The sequence below is a fragment of the Prionailurus bengalensis genome, chromosome D2, assembly GCF_016509475.1.
Source record: "Prionailurus bengalensis isolate Pbe53 chromosome D2, Fcat_Pben_1.1_paternal_pri, whole genome shotgun sequence".
NCBI lineage: Eukaryota > Metazoa > Chordata > Mammalia > Carnivora > Felidae > Prionailurus > Prionailurus bengalensis.
In genome coordinates this window covers 30,462,901-30,488,356 of record NC_057351.1, presented here as the reverse complement: position 1 = coordinate 30,488,356, position 25,456 = coordinate 30,462,901, and the positions used below count along the sequence as shown (strand labels likewise).

Here is a 25,456-nt window from a genome sequence, read left to right as displayed (position 1 = left end):
CAGCCCCACCTTCCCTACTCTTTGCTCAGGCACACGCACCGCACCTTTCACACGGTTAGCCCTCAGCCTGGCATCGCCCTTTGACTGAGATGGCTACAACGTCCTCTCAAGCTCGGGCTTTGGAGCCTGGCAGACCGAGTTCTAGTCCTGCCTCCACCCGCGGCGGCTGTGTGACGAACCTCCTTGGACTTCCCTTTCCTCATTTGGGGGTGGGGATCGCAGGATAACCTCACAGGGTCATTGAACTACATTCGATGACACTGGGAAAGCCGGCTGAAATGGTAGCTGTTTGTTGGACTGGATGGAACCTAGGAGCACCAGAATGAAGCAAGGTTGCTTTGACCCGGTACGCCTTCGGGTCAATGGAGGATGGTCCCTGCCGAGGGGCGGTTTCAAAATCAGACCCCGTTCGGAGGCAGATTTCTCTGCATCCATCTGCCGTGAACCTGGAATATTCCAGGTTCCTGGAATTCTCCAGGCTGCTTGGAGAATTAATCTATGCATAAATTTATAATCCATAATTATAATATGATCCCAATCCCAGTGAACTGGGTTGTTGCTGGAAGCTGCTTCCTCGAAGCCACAGACAGCAGTGCCCGGAGGCCTCTGCTCAGGGGACACAGCTGAGTGGGATGGGGACCCTGCCATCAGGGTGGGAGCACCAGTCAAGTCGGGAGGGAGCCGCAGCATACGACAGGGTGGGACAGGCTTGTGGCAGGCAGCCAAAGGGCCGGAGCGAGGAGATGCCACTCATATATATATCAGAGGGACCTGGGCTTCTCTCCTCTCAAGGATAAGTGATGCTAAGAATAGGCCTGAGGAGAAAACCCGGAAACTGTGTGGTGTGGCCTCTGGAACCTCCCAGCGTAAACTTTCAACTACTCTGAATGCTGAGAGGCCTGAGGACAAAGGTCAGGAGGAGAAGATTCCAAGAAACATCTTCAAGTCCCACTGGGGATAATGTTTACACGGTAGGGATAATCACATGTTTTGCTAATTGCAGAGCCGGTCCCGGGAGCAGGATGCCTCCCCCCCCCGATGCAGAGCCAAATCTGGGGCTCACCAAGGCTTTTTCAAGGATCTTGGGAAGAATGTTGTCACTGACCAAACGGAAACTGGGACTCTACTTCCTGGAGATGCTGGGCTGGCTAAGGCGCTCAGGGAGGCCTGGAACTGGGTTTTAATTTACGTCTCTTCAGTTTCAGGCTGGAGTCGGACGTCTCTTCCAGTGTTTAATGGCCGGTCATTTACTCGTGAACTGCCTATTTGTATTCCTTACCAGCAAGTTCCCCTAGCTGGTTTGTTTCCCATTGACCTGAGTACAGCTCTTTGTCAAGGACAGTAACTCTCTGAGAGTCATGTGTGCTACAGATATTCCTTCCAACTTGGCATTTGTCTTTTTTACGCTGTGTTTCCTGCCAGATGGAAGTTTTACGTGTGTGTTGACAAACTTATCAATCTTTTCCTATGGCTTCTGGGGTTTCGTGTCATGTGTCCAAGGGCTTTCCTCAGTGCGGATGTAATAAATGTTTGCTCACGCTTTGTCCTTGTATTTTACGGTTTCATGTTTTATATCTAAGTATTTTATCCATTTGGTATTTATTCTGATCTAACAAGTGAGGTGGACATATGCAGCTCTTTCTTTCTTTTTAAGCTTTTTTTTTTTTTTTTTTTGGCTTTACCTTGTGGTGAATGGCTTGTCAGCTTGTCCCCGTAAAGCTTTGTCCCCGTAAAGCTTGTCAGCTTTACCTTGTGGTGAATGGCTTGTCCCCGCCTCATCTCCTGGACCATCTACTTTTCTCTTCCCATTGTGAAATGAAACCTTTACCACGGACTAAATTCCCAGATGCGTTTAGCTTTATTTCTGGCCTCCCCATTCTGTTCTATTTAACTGCTCTGTTTTTACAATACATTTGATATGCAATAAAACAGCCAGTCCCTTCCACCCCTAACTCCTGCACTCAAGTTTTTCAGTATTTTCCTGACATCCTTATGAAAGCTTATTTGTTGTTGTTGTTGTTGTTGAAAGCTTATTTTTTTATGAACGTTATTCTGCTGGACTCCCAACCCCATCAAAAGTTCACTGGGATTGGGATCATATTATAATTATGGATTATAAATTTATCCATAGATTAATTATGGATCAATACTATGTCCTTCCATATAAGAACAAGGGAAATACGTTTTATTTGCATTGTTCTCCAACATCTCTTCCCTTAATTCAGGGTCGGGGTAGAGAAGGAGCCAGGAGGATCCCGCTTTTTGGAAGTGGACCCCTGCAACCTGCAATTCATGCGGGGTAGACATACATAGACAGACAGAGGTTCTCTCTCCCTTCCCTTCTGTCTGAAATGGATCAGTCCTGTATCCGCCCAGAGCCAGTCTCCCCCTCCAAGCATGTGCTGACTATCTTTCAAACAAGATCCTGCGTGGTCAATGTTTAATCGCTGGCTGAGGTGACAGAGAGTGGGAGAGGAGAGTCCTGCTTGGCTCAGTATTTGCCAATCTCTGTGGTGTAAATATACCTCCCACCACAGCTGATTTTAAGCTACCAACATGATGCCACTGAACATAGGGATCGGAGGGGGGTACATGACCTGTTCTTGTGAGCCAGTCGATGAGGCAGGCAAACATCTCCCCTTGGACGTTACAAGGACATCTCAAATTCATCCTGTTCCAATTAGACTCCTCTTCCCCGGCACAATGTGCTCCCCTCTCTGAAGAAAGGCACCATCATCCACTTGGTGACTCGGGGGTGGGGGGGGGAAGGGTCAGGGGAGCTTTTCAAACCGCCAATCTGATCAAGTTCATCCTCCGCTGAACGCAAACCAAGGGCTCTCCACTGCCCTCAGGACAAAGTCCTGACTCCCGAACACCCTATCCAGGTCCTTCACAACTGGGGTCCCGCTCCCCTTGCTAGCCTGACCCCTGCTTTGCTATGCAAAGAACTTTCCTGCTATCCCTCACCCGGTGGTTTATAAGAACCTCTCTTGCCTCAGCGGCTCCTCCCCAGCCTCATTACCTGGGAACCTCTGCTCAACCTTGATCACAGCTTGGTCATCCCCGCTTCTCGGTCTGCCCCCACCCCAAGGCAGGGGCCCCCCCGCTGTCTGTATTATAATCACCATGGGGTTGCTGGTCTCTCTGCCAAGGGGCGAACAGGCTGTGGTCAGACTGTCATTGTCTACCCAGCACCTAGCCCCCAGTCAGTGCCTAACAACTTTTAATGGAATGAATAAACAAAGAAACACAACAGGTGTATCGACCCAGCATGGTGGGTCTCCTTGCGCCTGAGGGCTGGGCGTTCAAACGGCTCCTCCTGGACCCTGAAGGAAAGCTGGGGGGCTCGGGGAGGAGAGAGCTCCCCTTGAGATGGGGTGTGTTTCCTAGCCTGGCAGATGACCTGACCAGGGTCTACCGGGCCAGCCAATGTCCCGGCCTCCCCCTCAGTTCAATGGGGTGGCCATTCCAGCATCTTGCCTCACTGGAATATGAACCATCCCTTTCCCAAGTGTCTGGATGGTTCCCCCTTTGCTCGGCCTATTTAGGAAGAGATCAAAAGAAGAGGCAGGTGGTCCCTGAGAGTGGCAAGGCTGGTTCTTGTTAGGAGCATTTATTCTGAGCCCTTTCTGGCTGTGCGGAAAGCCACATGTGCCCCATCATCCTTGGCCACAGAGGGTTTGCCCGCCTAACCTCCACCCCTGAATGACAAACATCCCCTTTGTCTTCCCCTGTCCCCTGCTCTCCCCAGACCTGGGTGGCTTCCAGGTGGCGCTGAGGTGGTTTCCCCGGTCTCTAGTGAGGGCCCATCAGGGGAGACCACCGTCATCTGGGTGATGGTCACCCCCACAGACCAAAGTAGAAGGAAGCTGGGCTTGGTCAAGCCTCCAGGTACCATAAAACCTCTCCCACCACAGAGAGAACTTGTTCTTCTCCTTAAGGAAAATTTCCCTTTTAAACATTTTAAAATTTCCCTGGCCCAGGCCACGCTCTAGCACTGACCAGCCTCAGTCCCACTGAGGGACCTCAGGTGGGTTATGAAACCCTCAGTTTCCTTCTCTGTGAAACGGGCGGACAGGCCTGCCTCCCAGCTTTGTTGGGGAGGACTGGTAGAGGCCTGAGCAGAGGGGGGCTTTCAGCATAGGAGCTAGGATAGGACAGGTGCCCAGGAGACAGAAGTCATCACTGCTACCTGAATAGAGGGTCCTTTTCACCACTGGAGTCAAATGCAGTGCAGGGGGTGGGGTTCCTGACGAGGCCTAGGCACGGCTGGGCCAGAAGCCAGGGGAGCTGGGGCAGACTACCACCCCCGGGGCCTGTTCTCCAAAGTGGGGCCTCGTCAACGACTTCTAGAGAGCTCGTTGGCATGGTATCGCCAGAGAGGTGTTGGAGGGCCGGCACCATAGACACGACGGAATCTGTGGTCAGACTAGGAGGCAGGCAGAGATTTCTCTGTGAGCTTCTCATCTTCTAGTGGCCCCCTGGCTGAGCACCACCTTCGCCAGGAGCAAGCGGGCTCAGGGCGTCCCTGCGGGGGCTCCTCTGAGACACACAGAAGCTCGTAGCCCAACGGTGCCGCGGCCACGTGAGCCCAGAAGCCCGGATGCCGGTGACCCCGCGGCCTGGGGGTCTGCTATGGCAGCAGGGGTGCAGAGTGCGGACTCGAAGCTGCGCGGCTCGGGCTGAGTGACCGAGCGTTCCTAGCGAACGGTCCTGGACAAGTCACACTGCCTCTCCGTGCCAGCCTGGCTTTTCTCACCTTTGAGATGGAGGTGCTAATAGCCCCTACCTGTGAGGTTCTCGTGAGGATTCGACGAGTCACTGTGTGGAAAGGTCTTAGAATACCGCCTGCCACAAGTTAAGGGCCAAGTGTGAGCCCTTAACACCATCGCTGGGGTCTGAGCCAGAAATCTTGCCTGTGAGGCCACGTCTGTGCAGCCCAAGACCCTTCCGACTCTGTCTCCAGCGTAGACCCCCGAGTACCTGACCCCCAATCGCCAGCTCTGTCCTCTGGGCTCCCTCTGACTTGCTCCCGCTTCCAAGCGGCCCTGAATGGCCCCCCTCTCGGCTCCCAGCTCTCAACACAGCCCTCTCCTTTGGACATAACTTAGCAATGTGTTCTCTGACCCTTCTCCCTAGACTGTGGGTAGGAGAGACTCCTAGTTGCCACGGGCTCCCTCCGGCGAGGGCAGGGGCATAGGCAGGCTGGACCCCACCCATCCATGGGGCTAGCCTCAGACTCCCCGAGGCTAGCCCTCTGCTCCCCTCGGCTTCTCACTGGCAGGGCGGGGCAGGAAAAGTGCATGGCAGGGCGTGGGGATGGTGGCCTGGTCTATGCGGAAAACCCTGGGTGCCAAGGGTCTTGGGTTCTAATCCTGCCCCAGCCTCTGGGCCTCCCTAATCCTGGTCCCTCTCTGGGCCTCAGTTTCCCCTTCTGAGGAGGCTGTGTTAGACCTTCGCTGAGGTCCATTCTACCCTGACACTTGGTGATTGTGCTGAGGCTCTGCGGTTTGGGCCCTCCTTCCCGCAGTCCCAATATCTTCCCACATCATCACCCGTGTCCACTTTTGGTCCCTGAGGAAGCATCTGAGGGGAAGCCTCTGATTTTCCCAAGCCCCTGCGAAGGGGCAGAGGCTACCAAGAAGCAGGACCCGGCAGTCTGCCCGGCAGGGAGCCTTTGAGGACGAGTGGTAGGTTGAGCCTCTGCCAAGACCGGGAGCGGGTGCTTGGGGCAGTGAATCCGGATGCTGGGGATCTGCTCCCGAAGCTGCCAGAAACAAGGTCTGTCCCCTGGAAAGCTGGAGTGCCCCATCTGAGGAGGAGCGAGTACTTTCTCCCCGCCGCCTGTAAACAGCAGGGCCGCCTCACAGCTGCTGGTTTCCTGGCCAAAGGGTGGCCCCTGAGAACCCTCCTGCGGGGCTGTAATTTAGGGATATTTAGTCAGGCCCGGCCGGGTTGATCGCATTATGGGCGGTGGCCGCCAGGCCCGGAGGCACAGCCAGGATTTGCTCTCCCTCCAGAGCCCTTGTTATTAACTCGCCCGTCCCCCCACCCTGAAGAAGAGTAAAAACCACTTACAGGGGGGCCGCGGGGACCGATGATGGACATGCCGGCATCTCCTGGGGCCCCCTGTGGGAGAGAGAGAGAGAGGAGAGGGAGAGGGACAGGGGCAGAGGCAGGAGGTGGGGGGAGAGGCGGGCAACGGAGGAGGGAAAGAAAGGAGCTGGCAGGTGGGGAAGGGGAGCAGGGTGGGTGGGGGTGCCCAGGCAGGGGCCAGGAGGACAGAGGGTGTGGAGGGAGGCGGGGGATCAGAGGAGAGGAGACACAGGGTGCGTGGAGCATCCAGGAGGGAGTGAGAAGCAGGAGGAAGAAAGGGGGAAGACAGGTTAGCGGTAGCATATGGGACCAGGGACAGAGAGCGGTGGGACCCCAGGCAGAAGAGAGAAGAAGGGATTCAGTGCAGGGATGAGCCACAGGTGGCATGGGGACCGGGAGGGCACACGGCTCTGCCACACCGCTCAGGCCCCAGAGGCCTCCCGCGTGCCCTGCTTGGCGCCCTCCAATCTGCCCAGCCCCACCCGAGTCTCAGAGCCCCCGTGGCCTTTTAAGCCCAGCGCAGCCCCCAAACGCCCATGTGGCACACACACCCCACAACTGGTGAACCCGGCTGCCCCGTGGACGGGGCAGCTGAGGACAGAGGTGGGGACGAGACACACACTTGCTGTGTGGGTCCCGTGGCCCTGAGCCTGCAGGTGGGAGCTGCCTCGGGCCTCCTAGTCCTGCTGTGAGAGTCACACAGAAGGGATGGTGGCCGCTGCTGGACGGGGAGCGCCAGGTGCCATCCGAGGGTGACTGGGCTGCCGGATGTCTACGCCTGTGTGTGTGCGCACGTGTGTGTGGTGGGGGCAGGGACGGGAGACAGAAAGATGAAGGTGCGTGGGACACAGATGGGGGTGAGAGGTGATGCCCTGCTGGGAGGAGGGCGGCTGCTGCTTCCCCCCAGGAACCGCCCCTTCCGGTGGAAGAGATGCCCAGGGCCCCCCTTCTGGGTCTTTGCTCTGCCAGAAAGGCAGAGGACGGCACAGCACAATAGTTAGGAAGCCCAGCGTTGGAGTCAGACACGCCGGCACTCCTCTCCAGCCCTGTCACTTTCTGCTGTGTGACCTGGGGCAAGCCCTAGCCCTTCTCTGGGCCTCAGTTTCCTTCTCTGTAAAGCGAACTGGTTGGATGTGCTGCTCTCTGACCCCCTCAGAATCCACCAGGGCTAATGCTCCAGGACGGTCTCTTGGGCTCCTGGCTTCCGAGGGGGCTCTACTCTACAACCCCGGGGGGGTCTCCCTCTGGGGCAGCACAAAGAATTTCTACGTGTGAGGGCACTAGGAGTGGGCTGGGGAGGGACTAGAACCAGCTGCGCCAAACAGCGATCGATCGGTGCTCCCCTCCCTCTGGGAAGGGTGAATACGAGGCCACAGGCAGCCTCGGTGGCTAGGGAGACCGGCTCAGCCCGGAAGCTGAGGCCTAAGCCGGGAGTCAGTGGCCTGGAAGCTGGGCCGGGAGAGTCTGTGAGAGCAGGGTGCTGCGGCCTGCATGCTGGGGGACGGGAAGGGCTGAGATGGGGGCCTCGGAAAGCACCCCCGGAAAGTCCAAGGGGAAGAGACTGGGGCGGAAGGATGGAGGGGAAAGTGAGGACTCACCTTCTCGCCTGGTTGGCCCTTTACTCCCTGGGGCAGCCACATGCAACACAGGGTGTAGGGAAGAGAGAGGCGGGGAGAGAAAAAAGAAAGGATAAGAGAGAGGCACACACACAAGAATCTGTGTCAACGGCACAACGACCAAACAAAAGAAATCACTGTGAAATAAGAAACAAAACAAAACACAGATGCTGACACGTGACAGGTTCCGCGTCCGACAGGCACAGCACCTGGACGGCTACTGCCTCACCCCCGGGCCCGGCCCCAGCCAGCCGTTCCGGATAACTGAGAGAAACAGTGGCCGGGGCCTTAAAATTAAGGCCCTCTCAGAAAGTGTGTGTGTGTGTGTGTGTGTGTGAGAGAGAGAGAGAGAGAGAGAGAGAGAGAAACCCACCTAGGTCAGAAAATCTGCCTGAGAAGCCATGTCCCCAGGGCCTGGGTCACTTGAGGTGGGGGAGGGGGGGTGGATAGGCAGGAGGCAGACTGCTGTGAGCCGGAGTTTAGTTGGTTTGAAGGTCCAACCCAGTACCAAGCACAAAGTTTTGCCAAGCTTAGACACGCTGAGAGTCCTCAGGGCCGGCCAGGTAAGACGGTGGGAGGAGGAGGACAGACAGTAGGACATAAACATCAGGGTGGATGGGGGATGGGTCCGGGAGGCAGAGGAAACTGGGGAATCACCACGGGTCCCTGTAACCACAGTGACTGGCAGGTAGGCAGCTCCAATCCACTGAAGCCAGTGACGCCAGCTCTGTGGAACCCTGGGAGCAGCTCAAGCATTTCACACCCACTGGCCGCCCCCCCGTCCTTATCAGGTGGCTCAGGTTAGGTAGGACGCCTGCTGGGCAGCCAAATGGGTCCACTGTCACATCTAAGTAGCACAAGTGGCAAGAAAGCCCCCAACTGGCTTGGAAAATAGCCTTGTGTAGAAAGAAGTGGGGAGACCTCCTGGGGCCCGCCCTTCTGCCCCCACCACGGAGGATCAGAACTAGGCTCGGATGGACACTTCCTGGGGGCACGTGTCCACAAGGGCCCAAGGAGGAGGGCAGAAGCAGGGCAGGACTTTGCGCTTTGCAGTCGCCCCCTGCAGGCTGGCAGGGGCACTCGGCGTAGAGACCCCTGAAACCTGCCTGTTAGGGGCGAGGATTGTGGCATCTGACAGTCAGCTTGGGTACACACCCCAGCTCCTCCCCGATCCTGGGCAAACTGAGACTCAACATGCTTATCAACGGAACGGGTTCTTGCAGGGCTATGGTGGAGAACGTGCCGGCCCAGGCCCACGCACGGCGAGCTCCGGAGAAAGGCTGGCTGGCTGTTCCTTCCCTGCCTCGGTGACAGCTCGGAGGGGGGTGGGGGGCCAGGGTTTGGAGGTAGAGAACTGAAGCAGAGGGACAGGGCCGGGCGGGAGCTTGGGAAAGACACTTAACATCTGAGCCTTGATTTTCTCATCTGAAAAATGGGGGTGGAAATCGCGCCTGCCTCAGGCAGCGCCTGTGGGGCCCGCTAATGCGGTGAGGCTCTCAGCACATCAACGCCCAGCACGCAGTGAGCGCTCTCGGGTGTTAGCTGTGATGTGGCCGCCTTTTCTCTGAGCTCACACCAGGCACAAGTAGGCCACACCGAGGCCTAAGGCCAAGCCGGTGAGGAGGTGAGGTTACGAGGCAAGGCATGTGAGTGGCGCGGAAGGATGGCGTGGGGGTAGTCAGGGGACACGGGGGAGCCAGGGTGGACGTCGGGGCTGATGGCCGGTGGGGAGTCGGGGGTAGACCGGGAGAGGAGCTTGGACACGTACGTTCTAGACTCGTTGGGTGGCGGTGAGGCCAGCATGTGGCCATCACTACGTTGGGCCGCCCGCGGTGCCTCAGCTGCCCTTCCTGGCCCCTAGAAGCCAGCAGGGACGGCCCTGGTGCTGGGACCGGCGGCCTAGTGCCGGCCTTCCCATTCCTCAGCTCCATACCTTCCCTGCCGGACATTGTTGTTTCCCATTCTTCACCTAAGGGTTCAGCAGGAAACATTCAGCGTTTAACTCCCAGCTTCCCTGTGAGGATTTGGAGACACTGTCCCCGCCAGCTTCTAGTCTCTGTCTAGGGAAGGCGCCTCAGGAAGCCAGCTCCACAGCGGCTTCCGTGGGGCATCTCGGGCCGCGTTTCTCACCATTTTCTGCTGCTCTTGCTGGGGGGTGTGGAGCCTCTGGGGAGCCTCGGGGGTGGGGGTTGGCGTGGGTGGGAGTCCTCCTGATGTCAAGAGGGGCTTGGGCCTCATCCTGTCACCCAGGAGGCGATGGACCAAGAACTTGATCGCAATTGCACCAAGAACTTGGTGCAATTTCTTGGGTTTTTCCTTTGCAAGGAAAGGAAAGTCAGACTGTAAGGTCTGAAGGACTGGAATAAAACTTCTTCCCTTCTTCCCTGCTGTCCCTCTCTGAAGCAGACCTGGGTAGGGGGAGACAGAGGCCTGACCCCCTCCTTGGGGCTGGGGACACTGCCATGGTTTGGAGGACAGGCCAGCATGAAGAAGCAAGCAATGGCCACCCAAGCAGGTACGAATGCGCCAACTCACCACACGTCCAGGAATCCCAATGGCACCTTTGTCCCCCTGACAAAGGAGGCAGAAACGATTAGATGTGGCTGGAGCCGGGCCAGCATATAAAGGACCCCGTGGGCCAGCTGTGCACCCCAGACCTGCTTTACATAGGCAACTGGGATGATGGCCAGGGGTCATGTGGGTGAAGTTGCCCATTCAGCCCCCAAGGACTGTTGGGCAAGCAGCCACCCCATCGGGCACGGTGCTGTGGAAAGTGCACTAATGCAGGAGTCTGGTCCCTGGCCTGAGGCTCCGTTTCCCTATGTGTTTCATAAAGGGTCTAAGGCCCTTCCTCTCTTAGACTTCTGCTAATCTCTTCCATAATCTATTCCAGCTATGGCCAGGATGGGCCATATCCTTGACCAGTTCAACTCCAAGGCCCAGAGTAGGGCAAGTGGTGGCCCCACGTGACAGGTGAGTGGTTTATCTGTGCTAGAGCTGGGGCGCAGTGCCCATGTCCCCCGGCTCCTCCCCAGGCGCTCTGTCTGAGAAGGTTACGAAGGAGCCCTTCTCCATGCCCTTCCCGCACCCCCAGCAGGGACGGGAAGGACGGTGAGCCATGGGGATGTGCCTGCATCACAGATGTGAGCTGCTCGGAGGGAACCACTGTGTTTTGTAGCCAGGGGTTACATCTTCTCACTCTGGAAATCTGCTTAGTAAGTTTTGTTCCTCTCCTTCTTGCTAGAAAATATTTTTTTGCAGTCGCATGTGTGAAGACATCATGAAATCTGGGGCGGGGCCTGCGGTTTGCTACGAGTCCGGAAGGACGGAAAGCAACGGGGGCCAAAAATTAGATGGTGTCTGCCCCGGCTTCCTAGGCAGGAGACAGCTGGGCTTGCGGCTTCCTTGAAGGGGGTGGGCATTTCTGGGGTGATTCTGCATCTGCTGACCCCACCGAGGCAAAATGCCTTGAGGGACAGCTAGCATCTCAAGATGTGTGTGGACGCACAGAGAACAGCATGCGGCTCTGAAGTCAGGTCCTTGTCACACACACAGGCCGACGGGGTCTCCAGTAAAACTTTCACCCTTTGCAAGACTGGTGGGGCAGCAGTGTCGGTTACAAGCCTGGATCTGTTTTTGTAGCCTCCTTGAGCACCCGTGTCTCTCTCTCACGGGGCTGCTGGGAGGATGCCATGAAATGGGGTCCCGGGAAAGCCTTCTCCCAGGACGTGGCACCTGGTGAGTGTCGCATAAACGGAGTCTACAGCTAGTGAGCCCAGCATGGCCGCGGGCAAGGGAATTTTATAAGCGTGTCGGTACATCACACTGTTTGCATTTGACAAGGGGCTGGGAGCAGCAAATCTTTTCGTGGGTCGTTCCCAGGTTCCCTCCGTGGACGAGTGGCCCGCCCTTCCTGCTGAGGACACCAGGGCCTGCTGGACACTGGCCGTGCCACCCCCCACGGCCCACTCACTCGTGGGCTTTTGAGTGATATTGCAGGACGTGTGTACTGGTTTCTTTTTGTTTCTTTTTTAAAACTAATGTTCTTTGCAGTCCTGGCCATAAAATGCTCGGGTTAGGGACAGGCATGGAAGGGCCAGAGACTGGGAACTCTGTGAAGCAGCCCCTGCTCTGTGAACTGCCCCCAAATGCTTTTTAAAGGTGGAAGTTGTCAGAAAAAACAAAGTCTGCCCACGTTCTCCCCAGTCATCTGATTTTTCCCCTCCTTGGGTTTCATGGGACCGACTGACCCGTCCTTCTTTGCTCCGGGGCTCACACTTAACTGGGAGAGTTTCCATTTTCAAGGCCGAACACTCTCCCACATGCATTTCATTAAGAAAGTCACTTGCTGGACATGAATCCTAGAAGCTGCTGGATTAGCCAAGAGGCTACAGCGTAATTCATGTCTAAAAGAGGAGAAACTGGGGTGCACAGGAGGGTCTGGACTCCAACGGATGCGGCCCCTGGCGCGAGGGAGAGAGGGCAGCCCGGTGCCAGCCCTCGCTCACCCTCCATACCCCACCTTGGCCCTCTGCCTGGCTCCAGCATCTTGCCTGACTCACCAGACATCTGAGGCCCCATGATATCTAGTACTCAACGCATCTCTGCCCCAGGCTACATCGCGCAGAGCAATGTCTGTGAAGACTTCAAAGATTGTTCTCAAACGTCAAGCAGAGACTACGGGAAACAGGTATGAAATGGTGTGTGATAACATGGGCCCCCCCCCACCCACAGGTCTCCACTGAAGCCTGGACAACTGGACAAGGTATTTTACCTCTCTGGGTCTCAGTTTCCTCGGCTATAAAATGGGTATACTAATAGCCATTTCACTGAGTCGTTGACCGAATCAAATATATGAAGAGTGATTAGCATAGTGCCTGGCACGTATTAGGATCTCAGTAAGAGAGGGCTATTAGTATTTCTTCCCCTTTTATTCCGAAGTCCCCAGGGTTCCTTGGCACAACCTCTCTAGCATTCAGAAATGGTAACTGGCGGGGAGGGGAAACAAAGTTTTTGAGTCTACTCTTACCAGAGGTCCTAGGACAGAGGAGAGACAGCGGTCTTAAGCTAAGCTGGTAGGCAGGATACCCAGGAAGGCCAGCGAGCTGCCTCCCCTTCCAGCACCCCCTTAGCGGGCCTTCAGTCTAGAGGTCGGGTCCAGCCTTAGAAGGGCCTTCGTGCTGTCATCTGCCTGCCTGGGGCCCCAGGAGAAGTTTTCGAGGTTAGAGGTACTGGACAGAGGCCGCTCACCCAGATACGCCCGGAGGAAAGCAGCCACCCAACCTAGCCAGCCCTGAGTGGAGGAGAGCAGGCAAGAGAGACGCAAAGGAAGGAAGAAATGCAAACTACTTACTGGGAGGCCGGGTCTTCCAGCGGGACCCTGAAATAAAGCGGGAAAGAGTGAGGTTTACAAAGGTCAAGGCATGGTAATTACCTAAGCATTCCACCCTGCCCAGCCAGCTGTGTGACCTTGACGTCACCCGCGCTCTAGGAACCTCTGTTATTTTATGAACAAAATGAAGGTAGGGCCTTGATTACTAAGCTTCCTTCCAGTTCTAGTATTCATTCATTCATTCATTCATTCACTCATTCATAGAGGTCTCCTCCAGGCCCAGGGTAGGTGCAAGGAAAAGAAAGACACGAATGTCACCTCCCGTGTCTCTGCCTCTCATCACTCAAGGATCATTAAGGCTGTGGGCCTCACCACCACATCCCCTTCCTTTGAGCCTTTTGGTCTCAGTCAGTGCGATAGGCTGTCGGCCAGGCCTGCGGGCCGGCTCTGGCCTGGGAAAGGGCCCGAGGGGGTCGGGGCTCGTTCTTCCCTGTTCTACCACACAGAAGAAGTCAGATGCCTGCTCTGACGAAGCCGGTCCACCAGGAGATGCATCTTCTGGCTCCAGGGAGCATGACCAGGGAGCGAGGGAGTGGGAGAGGGGGTGGCACCCCGGGGGGCCTCTTCCCCTCTGTTGGGATGGCGGAGGAGGCAGAACTTCCTTCCTCTGATGCCTCCAACCAGCATCAGACCTCTCCATGATGAGCCGGGGCAGGGCATGAGGCAGGAACCTGGTCTCCCTCATACACGGGACCCCGTGTGGCTCCAGGAGCCTGTCCTCACGGACCACATCAGTGTCCTTCTCAAACCCTTTATTCCCATTTTCCTAGTGCTCCTGTCTAGCACAATTCGGGGCATAGACTAAAGGCTCCATGTAATAGATCCGAAATCCCACTGAAAAGCGGGAGACATTCGACAACATGTATGTTAGTGCTAATAATTGCCACAGTAGCAATATGCAGAGCTCAGGAACGAAGCAAATGCCAAGAAAATCATGCCTTTTTTGTTCTGGCGCTCAGCTTCCAGATGGGTCTGCTACAAGAGGGTGGCAGAGAAACTGCTCAAGTAGCTGCCTCGGGGCATCACGTAGCACCTTGTAAAGGGAAGGAAACACCTGGAGAGGGCTTCTGGAACCGAAAGGCGGCCCTGGCATGGCTGGGACACGGAGTCCAGGAGAGACGGTAACAGAGACAATAGGACTGAGTCACAAACGTGGGTTCCGGAGTCAGCCTGTCTGTGCTCAAATCCCGGTTCTGCCACGTCGTGGTCGGCGCCGTAAGCGAGCTGCCGGGCCTCCCTGGGTCTCAGTTTCCTCATCTTGTAAATGGGAGAACAATTATAGCTACTTCTTAGGATTAAATGAGATAATGTATGTATAGCACAGGGGCTGGCACACAACAGTGCTAAATAAATGCTGGCGATTACGACAATTAGAGAAGAGCACGGGCAGGAGGTACGTGGAGCTGGCTTCGGTTTCTCCCTGCCGAGGCTTAGTTACCAGATGTGGGTTCTCTCCTTCTAGACATCCTGCTCTTCGCGCAAAACCCAAAGCATGACCAGGGGTGGGTCTCAGGGTGCTCACTGGAAGACGAATCCTTCTGCTGCGGGGCTCGGACAAACCCAGGCAGCACTGGGAGTAAGTCACCTGCTCCGGCCCTTGCTCCTGAGGACATCCCGGAGGCGGTGGGGCAGTGACTCCCTCCTAGAGAACCAAGGTGGGGCCCAGTCAGGGAGTCCCTGGGGAATGCTGGGTAACGGCACGCACGGGCGCAGGGCCTGTCCCCATGTGTTCACTGCGCTTGATTTTGCCCCCACGGCACTGAAACATAAGCTCCCGAGGCTGGGATTTTTCTGTTTTGTTCACGGATGTGTCTCTAGTGCCTCGAGGAGTGCCGAGTTCTTGGTGGATGAATGAACCTGCGGGCGATGCTCCAAACCTGGGAACTCCGCCTCCTTCTTTCCCGGGCCCCCCACAAACACAGCTCAGCCGCCAAATGTCCTCCTCACCCCAGGGCTTTTAGCCCTGAGCGCATACCCTCTTTCTGTCACTTCTGCACTGCCTGGGCCCGATGTCACAAGAAGCCGGGCAGTCGCCGCCTCACACCCCAGGGGAGGGAATGGGCCGACGGTTTCCAACCTCACGATCTACCCCAAACAGGGACGGAAGGGACCTACCACTTTCACCTACCGCTCCTGTGTCCCAGCCACCTACTCCTCCTGCCTCGTTTGCACACGGAAGGGACTTCTCTTGGGTCTCAGTACCAGGAAAAGCTGTGTTTCACTCGTGTGCCTTCAACAACCCTGCTTTCCTCTTTGCTCTGAGCATCAGGAAGCCCGAAGCCAAGTCAGCGGCTGGTCCTGCCCAGGGTATTGTGGTGGCCTCAGCTCTGGATCCTTTTGCTTTCCTGCCTCTGCTCTCCACCCTCCTCCACTATTTCCGTGTCCAGTTTGTAAATCACCCTGAAATAGTTTCTAGAATAAGGTGGGTGGAAATGTATGAAATAATAAATAAATTAATGAAAGCTCACAGAATAATCATTTCCCCCTTAAAATTAACGGCTTGTAATCACTACATCAGGCTGCCTCCTTACAAACGTGTACCAAGTGTTAGCTAGTATTTCAGCAAGGATCACCTTCAGTCAGGGTAGCAGCTGGCCATCACATAGTTCCCTGTATTTCTCCGGAGAAAGACACCTCCCTACTTCCCTCTGTCATCTGTTTTGATCTCACAGTCTCCATTAAGAAGTTCTCTCTGAGATCCACAGCAGGCATGGCCAGCAGGTGTCAGCTTGAGTGCAGACTCCAGTGGATTGGTAGTGACTGAGTCAAGCATTATGCTAAGAAGCCTCCTGATTGATTAGCAATGTCTGCCATGGACACAAGGAGTGGAGTGGAGGTAACTACAAGGTTTCTACCACTTAAGTGACTCCTGCTGCTACTTAAATCCATCCTCCGTGGTTGTGTTCTCCGGGCACTGGCCATCCCGTGCCCACAGGAGCCTGGGTCTTCCAACTGGAGTCCAGAGCGACCCCAGGAAGGGGTTCCAAAGAGACACTCAGAGGGTGGGGACAGGTTTGTGACCAGCTGCCATCTATCTCCCTATCTCTTGCCTTCCTCAACAGGATTCTTCCTTTGCAGGAAGCAGACAGAACAGGGTTAGGAGGCGATTCCCACCCTGGCCAGCTTCCCATTTCCTCCTTGTGGTTTCAACCAGAGTGAAGGTGTAAGACACACACAGACGCTGTGCAGACCCCCCGGGGGTGGGAGCACCTGCTCTGGCTGGGAACGGTCTGGGGGCGAGGCCGGCAGGGGCTCTCAGAAAGCGGCATTTCTGGTGAGGGCAGGGACCCAGAGCTGCCGCTGGCAGGTCAGCCCAGCCGTGGGGCCGGGTGTGTGTGTGGGGGGGAGGCCCGAGGAGTGGGGGAAGCGAGGACTCTTTTTGGCTTCGTCAAAAAGAAGAGGGGGGAAAGCAGCCCATTTCCAGCAGGTGGTCTGTTGAAGTTTCCTATGGTGGAGTTTATTTTGGAAGATTGATGACAGGAATTGAGATCTGACATCTAAAACATGCCACGATAAATCATCCCCCTGCTTTCAGAGACTGACACGATTTTCCTCCCTCTGTAACCCGGCAGTCAGAGAGCGGGGCAGGGCCGTCAGCGCGGGTTCAATGTGCCTTTCGGGACCCGACGGAATAGCAAATAATGGTCTTACGGCAAATCGGGCCGGCCGCTCTCGCAGGACAGACCGAGAGGGAAACCGGTGTGGCAGTGGCTGCTCTGAGGAAGGGTGAGCATAGAGCAGCTTTGGGGAACCTTGACAAAGATCTGATGTGAGGGCTCCGCCCTTTCCACTCCCATCCCCAGCTCCCCCGGCAACCTCTGGGCCTTTTGTCCAGGTATCAGATGCTGCCCTCAAAGCAGACGTGCTCCTATTCTCTGGATCCATTACTTCGGGGAGCCAGTCTCTTTGGGCTCTTCTCAGGTTCTCTGGAAATGACTGGGCTCCCTTGCCCCGCCCTGGGCCTTAGGGCGACGCCAGGGGAAGAAGCCTGACAAGCTGGAACTGGTATTGTCTCCCAACCCAGCCCACTGAAATTGATCCCCTACATCAAAACACCACCACCAACAGCCACGACCACCCGCCCAAGGTAAGTGGGCCAGAATGGAGCTGCCACACAGCAGCGTGGACAGCACGTCCTCAGGAGAAGTCCACGCTCGGAGCCACGCGCTGGCCTGTTTACCGAAAGGCCAGGAGACCTTTCAAGGACCAGAACCGAGAAGAGATTATCTCTTTCTTCTTGCTAATACCCGGAGCTTCTTTGAGTCCAGTTGCTTCTTCTGGGGACAAAGGAGCTGGGCTGACAATGGGGCAAGCCAGCCTTTCAGATTGAAATTGGGACCTACTTTGCCCCCGGAGCCGCCATTGTCTCGCCCTGAGAGGTGCAGAAGTGGTTGGAAGGCAAAATGGCGGCCTCCTTCCCTGTGTCAACATTCTGGAGGGACCCCGCAGGCTTCTGCAGAGGAAGGTCCAGGGGCGCCCCTGGAAGACAGTGGGGCCGGCTGTCGGTTCCCCCACCCGGGGCCCGGGTTACCAGCAGGGAGCAGGGCCTTTCAGATGTGCAAGACCGGGCGGCGGCTGGAGTTACTTACAGGAGGTCCTGAAAGAGACAGAGAAAAGGCCAGGGTCAGTGTCACTGCTGGAAGGACAGGCAGAGCTGCCTTAGAAGCAGCATCCAAAAATTCTTCGGCCGAGGGGATTCCATCTGGTCTTTGGAGTTTGTATTTTCCTGGCCCACTTTCACCGATATAATCTCTTCCCCCTTTATTTCATCTCCATATTTGCATTATTGGATGAGAAATCCAGAGGTCTGGGCCCCAGGCGCAGCCCGGCTGGGGCCCTAACTTCCCGAGAATAGTCCCCTCTCGCTTCCCGCCCCAACCCGGGTACGCGGCTGCCTTCCAGGACACAGGGCCGTGGGCACCAAGGCAACGCGGCCAAAGGCCAGCTGTGCGACAGAACCTCAGGAGATGATGGTTATTAGCAGGCTCCTTGTCCTCTCCACACTCCCATGAAATGCAAGGGAAAACAAGCAGGAAGCAGCAGGGGCGAACGACATTTCTCGCTAGGTTCCCTGCCTGATGTCTCTCTGGCCTGGTTTCTGTTAAGCGGGTGAGTCAGGCGTTTCTACCCTCCTGGGTCTGCTGCCCGCTCCCTCCTCCTCCGCGCCCTCCTGTGCCCAGGGGTCTCCCTCCCTCTGCACTTATCTCTCGTCTCCTTCTCCTGTCCGGCCCCCCTCCTCCCGCCTCAGCAATAGCCCATGCCAGCCAAGAATTGCAAATTCACAGAGGGGGCAGGATGGGTGCGGAGGAAAGGTGGGGGACGAGGCAGCAGCAAGTTAGGGAGCTAAAAGCATGTCTGCCGAACATGAGTCATGAGACCCCCAGGGCCGGTGGGATCCGCAGCTGGGCCTGGTGTGTCCGCCGGGCCCCTAGCGACCTGGCCACGTTAACACAGCTGCTACTCTGTTGCGTCTTTTATGCTCGGCCAAGAAAGACTCCTTAAGTTCCCCCTTGTTCCTCACATTCCCAGAGCCGGCTTCCTTCTCTCTGCCTTCATCTGCCTGCCTCTCCGTCCGGCCAGGAGGAAACAGCCTCTTTCATGCTGGCCCCTGTCAAGCCATCCCGTTAAGGGGGAACAAAATGTTTTAAATTAGGGAAATAATAAGTCAAGAGGAGTAGTGACCGGGCGGAGAGGCCCAAGGCAGGCCGGGGTGGTTGAGGACAGCGAGAGGGAGGGAGGTTGAGGGAGGAGGGGAGCGTCTGGGACCTATTAGGCAGAGGGGCAGGGGAATGTCACCCAGAATCTGAAAATATCCCCTGAGTGCAGTTTGCCAGAGGGGCCAGCCCAGCTGGAAAGTCCGTGCCTCCTGGCTGGGGGAAGCATCCTCATGAGAAGCAGGCTGGTGACAAAGTTCAGTACACGGCAATTTGGGGATGGTTTAGCCACATGGAGGGCAGATGCCCCGCACCCTCCGGGCCAGACAGGGCCCCAGCTCCCAGCGCTGCAGGCTCTGGCGAAGGCCCAGCCCGCGGCTAGCAGGCTTTCTGCTGCATGTGTGTGCCCCATGAGGCGGGCCCGATGAGGCTGGCACTCAGCCAGCTCCCGGGAGAGCCATTTGTTGGGTCCACCCCGGAGCGATAGAAATTCTATTAAAGATTCCGCGACTTTTGGGGGCGCCTGGGTGGCTCAGTCAGTTAAGTGTCTGACTTTGGCTCAGGTCATGATCGCATGGTTCATGAGTCTGAGCCCCGCGTCGGGCCCTGTGCTGACAGCTCAGCACGTGGAGCCTGCTTTGGATTCTGTGTCTCCCTCTCTCTGCCCCTCCCTGCTCACACTCTGTGTGTGTGTCTCTCTCTCCCCCAAATAAGCAAACATTAAAAAAAAAATTAAAAAAGAAAAGATTTCAGGAATTTTTATTTATTTATTTATATTAATTTTTTTTTTAGTGTTTTTATTTATTTTTGAAGGAGAGAGAGACAGAGCACAAGCGGGGAGGGGCAGAGAGCGAGGGAGACACAGAATTCGAAGCAGGCTCCAGGCTCTGAGCTGTCAGCACAGAGCCCGACGCGGGGCTCGAACTCACAAACCGTGAGATCGTGACCTGAGCAGAAGCCGGAGGCTCAACCGACTGAGCCACCCAGGCGCCCCAGGAGTTTTTATATCATCCTCACCGCCATCATCACGACACACGCCTCCATGGTCCTCCCTCGGTGCCAGGCACAATTCTAAGTGTTCCCCATTATGGAGAAGGTTCTATTACCCCCACTTGGCAGATAAAGAAACTGAGTCACAGCAAGTCAGAGCTACTCCACCCAGGCCCTTCACTACAGTGCCGCTCTCCACACCTCTCCCTCAGCCGCATGCCCAGCTTTTCAGCCTCTGTCTCCCCTCTTTAGATCCTCCCATCTCTCTGTTTTGGGCTCCTTTTTCTTATGCAAGGGAAGCTGGCTGGGTCAATCTCTTCCAGGCCCACCACTCCCCCACCCGAGGCTTCAGGAATGGGAAGAATCCAGGTTTGTCACTCGATTCTGTACCTTAGGAAGGGAAAGAGGTTAGGGGAGTTGTATAAAAATGACATGTTTCTCCGGTCAGTGACGATCCTTAAGTGTTTCCCCTGAACTCTTCAGGCCCTGGGAAAACCTCACTGCGGCCCTGCCCCCGCCAGCACTGGATTTCAGAGCAGCAGCTTCCGCGAGTGCTCCATTCGGTGCCCAGCAGTCAGAAGGTGGCTTGGGAGCCTACGGCTTTGCGAGATCCTGCAGTGCCTTGCGGTTATAGATGGGCCTCCCAGGTGGCCGCTTGGCCATTCCTCAGTAACACCGATGCCGACTGACCTGTTCCACGGCCCAGGCACCAGAGGACAGGGTCACCCCAAGGCAACGCCAAGTCCTCATTGTACGGATGGGAAAACAGCAGCCCAGGGAGGGTAGTGACCATGCAGTCACTGTGTGAGTAGATGATCGGGATGGGGCCAGAACCCAGGTCTCCTGACTCCCCAGCCAGGGGTCTTCCTAATAAATCCCACGCTCACACTACCACAGCCGGAGGGAGGGGGAGATCACCTGACTCCATCCCTGGGCCTTTTGCAGCAGGGAGGATTATGAAGATTGTGCCAAGGTCCTGGGGTGAGCCCAGCAGCCTGTGGTGAGGTTCCCAGGGTAGGTCCACGGCAGAGACCCTCCTCCTCCCGCCTGATTTCTGTCACCCACCACCTCTGTGAAGACACTGCTGTCCTCTCCAGGGTATGGCTGACCTACTTCAAGTAAACAGCAATGCTCCTCTCGAATGGACCTGTAGCGATGAACTTCTAAGAAGAATCCTGGGGTAGTGTTCTAGGTCATGCCTTTCTTCAACCATTTTTTGTATATTCATTCATTCATTCATTCATTCAACAAACATTTGACAGTTGCCTGCCATGTGTCATTTGCTGTGTCGGGCTGTGGCTCTGTCCAGAAAGAGAAGGCATAGTCATCACCCTTTGAGGAAGGAAAAGTTCATTAGCTAAGCACCTAATATCCACCAGGCCCCAGGCTAAGCTCTAGTGATATGGAGATGAATCACTCATTTCCTCCCCTTGAGAAGTCAACAGTTTCCTGTGTTAGAAAGCTGGCAAAATTCCAGACAAGAGAAAATGAACACAAGGATTTCAGGACAGAGGTTTGCCAAGGATCCATTCATTTAGTCAGTCGACAACATTTACTGAGTGCCTGCTGTGGTGCCTAAGGTGGTCTCCTTGCGGTGTCTGGGGTGTGTGTGTGTGTGTGTGTGTGTGTTAGGTTTAATTTCTGTCCAGCAGAGCCTAGATTTGAACCAGGTCTCTCTTTCCCAGAAGCCTGTGCTCTCCAGCCAGTGGTCACGAAAGTCATCAGGGGTAGCACAGCCCGGCCCTCAGCCCCACACCTTTCTCATGTGGGCGGGTAAGCCCCCTCCTCCCCCTTTCTGGAGGGTTTGGCCCCGCCCAGACCCTGGGTCCAGTCCTGGTCCTGGATGGGGAAGCCAAGAGCCACAGGGTGAGCCCAGGTTCAACGTCCTATGAGCCGTGATCTGATCCTACGGGACTGCTGTGCTCCCAGCAGCTGAGGTCCTGGTCCTGACCCCTGCTGGTCATGCCGTGCCAGCTGGAGCAGGGTTTCTCCAGCGGGGGCAGTTTTGCACCCCAGGGGGTAGTTGGACATATCTGGAGACATTTGTGATTGTTACAACAATCTGCTTCTGGTCTCCTGCAGCTTCCTACAGCAAAGAATGTCAATTCCGCTGCGGGTGAGAAACCTTGCCCCAGACTAAAGGGACCAGTCCTGCCTTGGGGCTCCCAGTGTGCCTACAGTCCCTCCTGTGGCCCTATGTCGAGGCTGCAGCCTTCCCTCAACCTGGCGCTTTGCCAGCTTTGGGGATCCCGTTCTTCTGAAGGCTGGCCTGTTCTACCTCCACTCAAGACCTTGTTAGGACAAATAATTCATTTATTGAGCATTTACTCTGTGCCTGGCACACTGCAAAGAACTTTACGTATTTTATTGCACTCAGTCCGCCCAACAACCCAGTGAAATAGATACTATTCTTCGTCTTCCCATTCTACAGATGAGAAAGCTGTGGCCCAGGAAGAGCTTAAGACCTATGCTCACGGTCCAGAGCTAACGCATGCCTGAGCTGGCCCTCGCACACGGATCTTCCCGGCACCACCGCGGCACGAGCACAGCTTGGTGTAGCCTTGCAGGACCGGGGGGTCCCTGAAGCTTGCGGAAGGTACACGCGTGGGAAATAAATGGAGCCCCTTCTGTCTTAAGGAGTGGCCAAGGAGGGAAACACGAGTAGCTTCCAAAACCATTACGAGAAATTCATCAGTGACGGGCGTGATGGCCGGTTAAGGGAAACTGAAGGAGCCTCCAGGCAGCCTCTGTCCTTTGAGGCTGACATCAAAATGAACAACAAGGCTGTCTCCTTTTACAGCCCCGCGGCAGGAACACGGACTTGACAGAGAGGGCCAAGGCAGATTTCTGGGCAGACGCTCCGGGTGCCGTGCTCTGGGAGTGTGTCTGACAAGTCAACCTTTATGACTGGGAGCATGCTCACTGAGCTCTACCACAACCCAGCTCCCATCTTACAGATGAGGACGCTGAGGCTCAGAGGGGACATAACTTGACTGTGGGTGGTGGCAGGTAAGTGATCATCCCGACTCCTACTGCAGTGCTATTCCCACAGCAGCCTACTACTGGCAGAGCTTTGAGGCGGAGGAAGGAGGCTTTCCGTCTCTTCCAAAAAGTACACAACCACTCAGACGGGGTTGTGCTGAAGCCAGCTCATCCTACGGCCTTGTGAGAGCCGGCCGTGTGCATCTCTTTCCAACTCTGTTCAGGGACTTCACATTGGCAGCTGGAAATTGGCCATGATGGGAGTATTCACACCACAGAAATTGGCAAAAGCTACAAAGCAGCCCCCCCCCCACACACCCCAAGAGCCATCTGTTAATCATTTCCCAGCACGGTGCAGCTCAGATCTGTCCCATGATATCTCTTGGCCACAAGACATCCACAGACCTTTCCAGTTGGGGCTGGTGGAGAGTACCAGGTCCTGGGAGGAGTGGGCAGCAGTTAAAATCACACATGCCACATGCTTTACTTCCGCACTCACTGCAGACATTGCTAATCAATCACAGCTAGTCTTTCCCCAATGAGCCTTGACAAGGCTTCGGAATTCTTTCCAACACAACCACTATAAATCAGCAGGAACTGGCATGGGAGATGGAACCTATTAGTCATCTTGGAACTAGAGCCACCTGGGGGCTGAGACACAGGGAGGCAAGTAGGAGAAGCCTGAGGGTCCTTTTCTGCCTTTTCAGGTGAGCTGGGTCTAGCCTTGGGGCATAGCCGAGATGGAGGAGGAGAGGCTGGGTTTCCAGGACCCCTACACACGCCGCACACTTGGGGTAGAGAGTAGCATTAATGGCAGCCCTCTTCCCCACCCCCACCCAGCTGTCTAGAATGGCATTGGGAGTGGGGAGCCTGAGCAGGGAAAGGAGCAGCCAGTGAGATCCCCCCCCCCACCCCCAGTTCACTTCATGCTCTGGCCCCAGGATGTCCCCGGGCCCCGGGACCTAATGCTGCCCCACCTGGAGCTATCAGAGGGCAATTCACGCGGCCACCTTCCTGCAGACACCATGGAAGTGGTCTTTGTCCCTGGCGGGGCCTCAGGCCAACTCCAGAGGTTTCTGGAACACTCTGCCCTTGGCAAACCCTTCCTTTCGATCTGGAGGCTGTGCTCTCTCGTGTCCTTCCTTCCCATCTTCTTTGGTGAGTGCGTGGGGGCAGGCAGAGGGTGGTGGGACGAGGGGGGGCTCAGCGCCTCGCCTGGCACTTCTGGACACCGAGTGCACACCTGGGTAGCAGACTCTCTCACTTGTGTGCCCCACATTTGTTCTCCCTTCCTCCTTCCCAGCGTGATCCCTGTTTTCCTCAAGTCTCTGCCATTCTCCACACGGCCCCATGTCTGCAGGGAAGCCAACCCCAGGCCAAGCACTAGGAAGGGGCGAGGGGCCCCTGTCCCTGGGGCCAGGACGCTTGTGAAGATGGCTCTGGTGGGGTCAGTATGAACAGGCCAAGGGGGAAAGCCACGGCCGAGGACACCAAAGGACAGGGGATCTGTTCCCCTGTCACCGGGGAAGTAGCCCCAAGGCCCTGGGGGGGTGGCTGAGAGGGTGGCCACAGGCTGCAGCAGGGAGGAGAAGAAGGGAGGACCTGGCCGTGGGGGTCCCGCCCAAGGGCAGAGGGCAGTGCTCGGTCTCAGGCAGGAGGGACAACAGTTCAGACCACAGCTGGCCCCCGGCCACACCTGTGTCCCCGTCCACAACGGCACAACCACAGCTGCGATGCCGGGAGCCTGAGAGAGCAGGGCGCCGGGAAGGCTTGGCAAGGGCAGGAAGGGGCTGAGTTAGGCCCGGTTGGTCTTCCCGCCCTCTGCCGAGGCAGAGGCTTGAGGGCAGCCCGAGCGCGGTGCGAGGAGGGTGAAGGGAAAGTACGCCCTGGCTCACCGGAGCCGCGTCCCCACCGTGCTGGCTGCACAAATGTTTGTTATCGCAGACAGCTGCTCAACGCCAGCCCCGTGGCCAGCTGTGCCGGGGGTGCTAAGAGTCCGACACTGTCGCTGTTCTTGGGGGACTTCCTCTCTAGTTCAGGAGATGCCTCCCCACCCCAAGTGACTCCCCCCCCCCCCCGACCCCCACCCCCGACGCTCCGTCTCCGGGCTTGAGCTTCCGGCCAGCTTCTCCCTCCGGCGCAGGCCGCCTGCCTGCCGGTCACCCTACCTACTGCCTCCCGCAGACCTCCGAGACCGAGCCCAGAAACCCAAATCAGACCGGGGCCCCCGCGCTGTCCCCCCGCTTCAGCCCTAAGCCCTGAGTGCCATCCAGATTAGGCCTAGATGTGCTGTGGGTCTGGGTTGCCCACTCCCTGGGGAGCTCCTGCCCGTCGTGCTATGTGGCTGGATTTTGCCTTCTCAAAGGCTCTTGTTTCACCTTTCCTCCTTTGATACACACACACACACACACACACACACACACACACACCCCTGAGAGCTGGTAGCAGGTAAAAGCAGCCCCCTTCTGGGTCGCGAACCAAGGTACAGGCAGGGGACGTGCTGCCCACGGCCTCGTGAGGATCAGCCTGCACGGCAGGGCCAGGGTCCTCACAAGACCCTCCACCTCCACTCCCAGCCCCGAGCCAGGGCTTACTTTCTTCCCTGGGGTGTCACGTGGGTCCCCGCAGGAGGATAAGCCTCCGAGGCACCACACCTCTGACCCTGGTCCTTCTTCCTGACACCGGATCTTGCCACTGTATCCGATGTTCCCGTGGAAGGCCCTGCT

General features: G+C 56.5%; 1 protein-coding gene across 4 annotated transcripts in view; it reads right to left on the bottom strand.

The window, feature by feature from the left end:
* COL13A1 (collagen type XIII alpha 1 chain) overlaps positions 1–25,456 on the bottom strand; it is a 145,139-nt gene that overhangs the window by 66,837 nt on the left and 52,846 nt on the right. For all 4 annotated transcript variants that reach the window (XM_043596520.1, XM_043596521.1, XM_043596523.1 and 1 more), the window contains exons 3-7: positions 17,694–17,701; positions 13,066–13,092; positions 10,248–10,283; positions 7,695–7,721; positions 6,079–6,129 (exon numbers count right to left, since the gene is read on the bottom strand). In XM_043596520.1, coding sequence (XP_043452455.1) covers positions 6,079–6,129; positions 7,695–7,721; positions 10,248–10,283; positions 13,066–13,092; positions 17,694–17,701 — 149 coding nt within the window. The remainder of the gene's footprint in view (positions 1–6,078; positions 6,130–7,694; positions 7,722–10,247; positions 10,284–13,065; positions 13,093–17,693; positions 17,702–25,456) is intronic.